Below are 9,415 nucleotides of genomic sequence, written 5' to 3'. Positions count from 1 at the left end.
ATAAAAAAAAAACTAAGCTACTAAGGTTTAGAAATCTATTATGCAGAATTTTCATTATTCAGAATGTGACGGCTGACAAAAGTCTCTGGTTTATAAGAGATGGAAATTCATAAAAAGAAAATTTCCTCTCTACACCCATGCATAAGGGTCTCGATTTTCTTATTTTATTTATATTTCTTTCTATTATGTGTGTGTGTGTGTGTGGTGTGTGTGTGTGTCACTGTATGTGTGTGTGTGTGTGTGTGTCACTGTGTGTGAGTGTCACTGTGTGTGAGTGTCACTGTGTGTGTGTGTCACTGTGCGTGTGTGTCACTGTGCGTGTGTGTCACTGTGCGTGTGTGTCACTGTGCGTGTGTGTCACTGTGCGTGTGTGAGTGTCACTGTGTGTGTGTGTCACTGTGCGTGTGTGTGTGTGTCACTGTGCGTGTGTGTGTGTGTCACTGTGCATGTGTGTGTGTGTCACTGTGTGTGTGTGTGTGTGTGTCACGTGTGTGTGTGTGTGTCACTGTGTGTGTGTGTGTGTCACTGTGTGTGTGTGTGTGTCACTGTGTGTGTGTGTGTGTCACTGTGTGTGTGTGTCACTGTGTGTGTGTGTGTGTGTGTCACTGTGTGTGTGTGTGTGTGTCACTGTGTGTGTGTGTGTGTGTGTCACTGTGTGTGTGTGTGTGTGTCACTGTGTGTGTGTGTGTGTGTGTGGTGTGTGTGTGTGTGTGTCACTGTGTGTGTGTGTGTGTGTGTCACTGTGTGTGTGTGTGTGTGTCACTGTGTGTGTGTGTGTGTGTCACTGTGCACGTGTGTGTGAAGCACAGAAGAAACCCATATATGTAACGATGTTTCTCGCAGTATATGAAGTTTCCGTTTGGAGAGTTGAGGAAGAAACAAGTGAAAGACAGATCAGGTCGGAACGAAGAGAAGATAACTCTTGCCATCTCTCTTTCAAATATATTTGCTTCATTAGACACAAGGCCACACAATTTTGCAAAAGAAAAATGCAGACTCTTTCTAGCGTAAAACCCTGGCAGCAGGTTTTGACTGGACTTGAATTGCAAACTTAAAGAGGGGAAGAAAACTTATTAAAAGAATTTCACTGTGGAATTCAACCATTTCTTGCCAAGACCCTAAGAGAAATATCACCCAAAACCAAATACAATTCTGAGGTTTAAATGTTGCCAAACTGTGTTATCAGCAATCTGGTGGTCAGTAAAATAAATGCTTCATCCAACTCAATATGATATCAGTTGTTGTATGACCCGAGTCCAGTTCTGATGGAATGCATCTAGAGTATATTGTTGTGGCTTTGTCATGGATCAGTTGTGATCAAGAAGAGATTTACTGTTGTTTAGTCCAGGAGTGAAGGCTCGTGGCTTAGTGGTTAGGCTTTCCAGCTCGTGAGCGTAAGGTCGTGAGTTCGATTCCCAGCAGCATGTTCTGTCCTTGAGCGAGGCGCTTTATTTCACGTTGTTCCAGTCCACTCAGTTGCAAAAACAAAAATGCATTGTACCTGTCATTCAAAGAGCCAGCAATGTCACACACTGTGTAATGCTGAATCTCCTCGAGAACTAAAGGCATGCATGTCTGTGGAGTACTCAGCCACTTGCACGTTAATTTCACAAACAAACTGTTCCACTGATACAATCAACTGGAAACCCTTGTTGTCATAACCGATGGAGTGTGAATTTAGTGCAGGTCAGCCCTGACCAAGTTGACCTTTGTTCAAAGACAATCCAACTGTGAACATCCCATTCGATTTTCAATTGCAGCATTACCTAATGTGTACGTTTGTTTGTTTTGGGAAAGATGTTAGGAGGATAATAAATCCTCCTGTGATAAATAAACTGTAATACATCGGGTTGAATAATCACAGAAATGGTGGTGTGTTTTGTCAGTACAATCATTTGAATTTACATTGACGGACTGCTTGTGGTTATCATATGAGAGAGGAGGAGGGAGAAAGGAGAGAGAGAGAAAGGTGAGACAGAAAGAATAATAAAACTATGAAGTTAACCTACACTTTTGGATTAAAACTGGTTTATATCATTTCATTTACTTTCTCAGGTGTGCGTCCAAATTATATAGGATTTCTGTTAATTCATGACAATACGTGCGAGGAAAGAGAGACAAGTAGAGAGAAAGAAAAACAGGTATATGATTTACCTGTAACCTGCAATGGATCCTGCCAAAGTTTTGGTGCTGGCATCATCTCCATATGAGACTGTGGCTGACTTTTCACCGATGCTGAAGTTTGCTGATTCACTGCTTAGGCTGGTTCTTTCACGTACAGTGGGGTTAATAAAAACATCTGCTTGTACCTCAAGTCTTGAAAAAGAAAAAAAAAATATATATATAATAATAATAATGAAATTATTGTATACAGTGCTCAGGTGCACCACAACTTGTCAGAAAGTGCGTATAAAGTACATGCAGTAATGTACAAATGTCTGGAAAGTGGACAGTGTATGAGTCAGATACATGCTTGTGTGTGTATGGAGGGGAGAAAACCAAGTGTAGTGTTGGCGAATCTCAGGAAGCATGGAAGTTTTGAAGAATGCAGTGCTCCAACAACTAACAACTGATGCCAGCAGTTTGTTCCACGCTTCAGCAACTCTTAGCGTGAAAAAATGTTTCCTGAAGTCATGGGAGCTGTGCTGTTTTCTTACTTTGTAAATATATATATATATATATATATATATACAGACTTAATTTAATTAAGATAATTAAACACACTCAAATCACTTCTGGCTTTCAATAAAATAGTGATTCCATTTGACTAAAACAAAGTGTCTTAATTTAGAGCCCTTTAAAACAAGAAGTTTGTGTCGTAAGACCAAAGGCAGTTTCAAGTAGATTGGTATAAAAAAGGTTAAGAGGACAAGGTGTGTTATATAAAAGGAAATTTGGCTGCTATTTCTAGCAGGTTGGTTGGACTGTATAGGGATGTCTTTATTGGCTCATTAAATTCTTGTGTTGTAAAGAGTGAGTAGGTCCGGGCCATTCTTTGAAATATCAAAACTCACCTTTCTTCTCAGTTGCCCACAACTAATAATTTATACATAATATAAAATCTTGAAAATAAGTCCAGATATTTGTAAGATTGGAAGAGAGAAGAGTTTTGGCATTTGAGGCAGAGCGCTTCACTGCAGAATTTAAAGATGTGTTAGCAGATTGCAAAGGAAGTTGAAGAATGTTAAGAAGTCGTGAAGGGAACAAGAAGAAGAAGAACAGATGTTAAATAAATAGGAGGCGGGATGAAGTGGAGGGAAAGGGTCTAGAGACAAAGGGACTCACAGAGGAGATGACAGGGGACTAAGACTCTTGGCGGTTTGCTGTGCTTCAAAAGATATATCAAGCTAAGTATGGTTACCTTTGCAAACAGGCTGATCCTGCTGTAACTCTCTCCAGCTGAGCATCCCTAATCTTGTGGGCTCGTAGGTACTGGAGCCATGTAAAAAGCACACATTCTGGTGCCACGTATAAAGCACCCAGTACACTCTGTAAAGTGGTTGACATTAAAAAGGGCAGCTGGCTGTAGAAACCATGCCAAAACAGACAGGGAGCCTGAACAGCCCTTCAGCTGGTCAGCTCCTGTCAAACCGTCCAACCCATGCTAGCATGGAAAACGGACATATGATGATGATGATGAGAGAGGTCAGTGGTTTCAATGACCAACTGAATCTGAGGATGAATTCCTCCCATCAGTCTCAAGTGACCTGGAAAGTTACAAAGGTCATAGATGCTGACCTCCCTTCACTGACAATCATCGTCCACTTGCCCATGTTTGCGTGGGTTGGACAGAACAGGCTGAAGAAGATTTTTAAGGGTCAGATGCCCTTCCTGGTACTAACCTTCACCTGTTTCCAAGTGGAAGATTGGCACAAAGGTACACTGCTTGTATAACAGTGACATTTGTTTACGACCATCACGTGAAATCAAGGCAAATCATTTTTATAAATATACGAAAAAGAAAAAAAAAAGATCTCTGAATCTACTTACTTTGTGTGATAGCCACCCCCTTCTATGAGGCTCCCATTGAGGCTGGATTCTGTTGTGGCTCTGTGACTAGCTGAATCCCGGTCACATTCGTCTCGTAAAATGCCCATTCGGTCAATATGACTACCACTGGCACTTAGACTATTGGTCATTGCAACTGAAGCCTCTCCAATGCTTGGAGCAATGCTGGGATTGGCGACATGACTGATATTTTCGGCAGTTGTGTTATCAGCTGAAATAGAATTTAGAGAAAAAAAAAAATTAAATTATTTTATTTCATGATTATAATTTTTGCACACAATAAACTTTGTTATCATCAAAGTTGAAACATTTTCGAATATTTACATCTACACAATATTTAGACATGCCGGTGGCATGTAAAAAGCACCAATCCGATCGTGGCCATTTGCCAGCCTCGCCTGGCACCTGGCACATAAAAAGCACCCACTACACTCACAGAGTGGTTGGCATTAGGAAGGGCATCCAGCTGTAGAAACACTGCCATATCAGACTGGAGCCTGGTGCAACCTTCTGGTTTCCCAGATCCCCAGTCGAACCGTCCAACCCATGCTAGCATGGAGAACAGACGTTAAACGATGATGATGATGTTTCGTCTTTAACCCTTCAGCATTTAAACCAACCATATCCTGCCAAAATATATACCCTGTTTTATATTTAAACTGACTAGATCCAACCTCTCACACTACCCTACAATGTCTTTCTAAAAATATACAATCACATCATCGCAATATTGAAGCTACAAGAGAACACCTGATAATTTCTAAACAATGTGAATAAGCAATGAATTGGACAAAGAAAATAATTATTATCAGGTGTGTTTCTCTTAGACAGGTAAATAATTTTAGGCACATCACCTGAAATTTGTGATAATCTATAACAAATGGAACGTAATGAAAGCGACCCCCTCAGTAATAGAAAAGAAAAGAAAAAAAAAAGAAAATGACCTCTGATGACAAAATAATAATAATAATGAAATTATTGTATACAGTGCTCAGGTGCACCACAACTTGTCAGAAAGTGCATATAAAGTACATGCAGTAATGTAGAAATGTCTGGAAAGCGAACAATGTACGAGTCAGATACATGCTTGTGTTTGTATGGAGGGGAGAAAATCAGGTGTAGTGTTGGCGAATGTCAGGAAGCATGGAAGTTTTGAAGGATGCAGTGCTCCGACAACTGTAACATACAATGAGAAAAATTTTAAATACTTCTTTGTTACTTACTGGCATAAGGACCGTTTGAACCGCCAGTGACTTCATTTTCATCAAATTCAAATCGGACACCAGTGTTAGTTGTAGTAACTCCACAGCCACCACTGCGACACAGCGAAATTGGTACGACACCATAGACGTAAGCTAGTAAGATAGGGACTCCAATACCTGGTAGAGACAAAAGTCAGAGGAAACGAATAAACCTTCACAATCGCAAATTCTAGAAGAGTTTAAGTGAGTTAAAAAAAAAAGAAAAGGAGGGGGGCAAGTGAATGGGGGTGTGGGGTAGTAGACAATTGAGATTTTTCCACCAACGGTGTGGGGATTGTGGTTGCCTTATTTCGACCATTCTCGTATTTTGTCAATCAAGAAAACAGAGGCAAGCAGAGTTATGTCCCTTGCTCAGGAACACCACTTCAGCCATTATTTCATTCGCATGTATTCACTCAACCTGGACCGGCATATTTTGTCTGTGTGTATGTCTGTGTGTGAGTGTGTGTGTGTATGTCTGTGTGTATGTGTGTGTGTGTGTGAAAGACAGAGAGAGAGAGAGAGGCTTAGTGTTGCATTCGTGACCGTGCGATTCGGGTTTCGATACCTGGACTGGGCGATGCGTTGTTTGTGAGCAAAGCACTTCATTTCATGTTGCTCCTGTTCACGCAGCTGGCAAAAATGAACGATCAATGTGACAGGTCGGTGTCTCGTCCAGCTGGGGGAATAGACATGATATACATCACCTCCAAAATCTGGGAAGTCGGTCACGTGAGCCTGTGGCTAGGAAGGACCTTTGATCCCTTTTTGCATATACATAGACACATACATGCATGATCATTCAGGTGAATGATCACATGGAGTGACAAACTGAGTAGCAACAGCCTCAATACTCACCTTCTTCCAAACACACACACACATTATATATACACACACACAAACACGTGTGTGTATGTTTATATACATACTGTATATATATATATATATATATATATATATATATATATGATAGATCGCTAGCCACTACACATTCTTTATTTTCTCTCCTTGTTTCTTTGTGTCCCTTTCTGTAGAAGAGCGTATGCTCAAAACGTTAAAGACTTTTTCACTTCCCAAGCATTATACTAATACATCTGTTTGTGGTCTACACCACCTGTCTTCATCTTTTTTTTTTTGTGAATTCTTCCCCTAAACCTCGCTAAGATAAATATTTCAATTAACCTGAAGATTGACTGTAACCATAACTCGAATTATTACGAATTGTACAGCCATGAAACGATCGTAGTGTTTTACTCTTTATCTTTTATTAAACTTTTAATACTTTTGATATATATTTAAAATAATATAAATTAATTAATTTTATGTATTGGCTTATGTTTTTCATTGTTTGATTTGCCTAATAGTGGTTTTATCTCTAATTTAATATAATATATATATATATATATATATATATATACACACACACACACACATACATACAAGGAAAGAATGGAGGAATTAATTCCGCATATAGAACAACCATGTAGTGCTCAGAATATGAGCCATATGAATAATACAGTACATTTTTATACGTTCATATGTATTTGTATGTATGTTTTTATGATTTTTGTGTAATTTTGTACACACGTTTTTTACGGTTTTATGAGATTTGTCTTAAGTACTCCGACGTTATAAAGGAAAACTTTATCGATTACCTGAATTTTGTGTCTTCTATTGATACCTATATTATACACACACATGCTTACATACAGATATATAGGTACACACATACACACATATCAGGTATTACCTACTCGATAGCATAGATCACAACCTCTGTCTTCTTGCCTCACTTCCATCTCTGTCAAGAGGGTGGGTAGCAGGACTTGCCAACACCTTTACTGGCAGCAAGAGGTACCCAATAAAGGATAACCCATAAGAGATCTCAGGGCCCGTAAGATGAGGGATAGCTCCACTTACCTACAGCTAAACTGGCAATTACAGGTGAAAACAGAACTGAGGCAGCGACTCCAGCAGCAATTGTAACATTTCTTCTGTGTTTCGGGGAATGCTCATATTTGGAAAGCAACTGCAGAGAAAACAAACAAGAAGGAATTTTTTAAAAAACCCACAAAATCCAGCAATGGCATCATTGTCAAATGGAATGTAGTAGCAAGAGAAATGAAGGGATCAGTGGTTAGGGATAGGATATAACTGAAGGGAATGGTTTGGGTAGAAAACAGAACTTTGTCTTTTTTTTGTTGTTGTTGTTTTTCTTTCACCCTTTTGCCTGACCAAAATATTTTTATAAGTTTGTCCTAAAGATCCTAGCTTGTTTTCAGATTTTTAGTTAACCCTTGTTTCATATGTTCTGAGTAATATATAAAAATCCCCCACTTTTGTTAAGTCCAAAATAACTCTGATAGCTGGAAAAAAAGTTGGTGAATGCATGTCGTATATGATGCATGGATGCCTGAGAAGTATGTCCTGTACATTAGATGTGATATACGGAACAGTCAAAAGAGCTGAGCAGTTCTGTTGGAGACAGTTTAACGTGACATTGATGAATTATGTTACACAAAATGTGTCTTTATAATGAGGCTGTTTTGTGACAAACACTTCACTTGCCCAAAGCAAATTTTTATAAGTTTCTCTGACACATCCTTGCTGGTGTTCAAACTTTTGCTTAGGCACTGTTTCTTATGTCCTGAGCAATATAAAGCCTTCTCACATAGGCGCAGGAGTGGCTGTGTGGTAAGTTGCTTGCTTACCAACCACATGGTTCCGGGTTCAGTCCCACTGCGTGGCATCTTGGGCAAGTGTCTTCTGCTATAGCTCCGGGTCGACCAATGCCTTGTGAGTGGATTTGGTAGACGGAAACTGAATGAAGCCTGTCGTATATATGTATATATATATATGTATGTGTGTGTATGTGTTTGTGTGTCTGTTTGTCCCCCTAGCATTGCTTGACAACCGATGCTGGTGTGTTTACGTCCCCGTCACTTAGCGGTTCGGCAAAAGAGACCGATAGAATAAGTACTGGGCTTACAAAGAATAAGTCCCGGGGTCGATTTGCTCGACTAAAGGCGGTGCTCCAGCATGGCCGCAGTCAAATGACTGAAACAAGTAAAAGAGTAAAGAGTAATAAGTTCCAAATTATTTTAGCAGTTGGAAAAAAAAAAAAAAGGGTGTGGGGTATCATATATGATGTGTGAACACCAGGGAAACATGTCCTGTCTATCAGATGTGATGCACAGAACAGAAAAAAGAGTCAAGAAAGAAACGGATTTATTAGAAAAAATAGGACAAGAAACAGTATGAAAACGAAGTTAGCTAAGTAAGACAAAACTTACCCGCCTTCCTACCCATACGGGTATTCCAATGATTAGCGCAGGGACAGCAATTCCCGCAAATAGCGTTATCCCAACAGGAGCACCTATTAGTGTCCCCAACTGCCAGAGAATCTTCTTCTTTCGACTCCATGGTTTCTTACCCCAAAACGTACAGCCAGATGGGCTGAAAATAGAAAAATAAAAACACATATATATATATATAGATATTACATATAGCATACATATAAATATATAAAGCAAACATATGCGCACGCGCACACACACACGGAATAGTAGTAGTAGTACTATGGGCGCATACATTGTGACAGTGCATTACTGAACTCACCATTTTGTAGGTGACTCGTTACTACCCCTGGTAGATGATGCCTCTGCACTACTCAGGTGACAACCCTCCAACACGTGGGTCTGTTTCGGAGAGTCATTACTGGTGAGGGTTTTAACGAGGTCGGAGTGTAAGTCCTACCTTTTGCAACAAGCAGAGGAAACGTTGGGGCTATTCTTTGACATGCTGGCCTCCACACAGCACATAAATATGAACTTAGATAAAATGATTTCAGAGAGAGAGAGATAAAAGGGGAAAGGAAAAAGGAGACATGGAGAGAGAGATGCAATAAAAAGAAAATGAGAGTCACCTCCGTAAGGGAACACAACCATAATTATTCATTGCCAGTTTAGACAGAAAATACAGGGGAGGGAGTAAATTGGTTAAATGAACCCTAGGGCTTGTCTGCTTATCAACCCTGAAAGAACCCTGAAAGAACAAAAAGCCAAGATGACTACAGCAGGACATGAAATCTGATTATAAAAACCCAAAAGAAAAACCACAAGACATTTTTTCTGACATTCTAACAGTTCGGCCATCTTGATATCAGT

General features: G+C 39.7%; 1 protein-coding gene across 8 annotated transcripts in view; it reads right to left on the bottom strand.

Moving 5' to 3' along the window:
* Positions 1–9,415, bottom strand: part of LOC115224006 (E3 ubiquitin-protein ligase RNF19A) — a 142,061-nt gene that overhangs the window by 13,527 nt on the left and 119,119 nt on the right. For all 8 annotated transcript variants that reach the window (XM_036512823.1, XM_036512815.1, XM_036512822.1 and 5 more), the window contains 5 exons: positions 8,543–8,705; positions 7,170–7,278; positions 5,232–5,387; positions 3,991–4,219; positions 2,155–2,316 (listed from right to left, as the gene is read on the bottom strand). In XM_036512823.1, coding sequence (XP_036368716.1) covers positions 2,155–2,316; positions 3,991–4,219; positions 5,232–5,387; positions 7,170–7,278; positions 8,543–8,705 — 819 coding nt within the window. The remainder of the gene's footprint in view (positions 1–2,154; positions 2,317–3,990; positions 4,220–5,231; positions 5,388–7,169; positions 7,279–8,542; positions 8,706–9,415) is intronic.

This window comes from Octopus sinensis, linkage group LG24 (assembly GCF_006345805.1).
Source record: "Octopus sinensis linkage group LG24, ASM634580v1, whole genome shotgun sequence".
Classification (NCBI taxonomy): Eukaryota; Metazoa; Mollusca; class Cephalopoda; order Octopoda; family Octopodidae; genus Octopus; species Octopus sinensis.
This window is presented reverse-complemented; position numbering and strand designations above follow the sequence as displayed.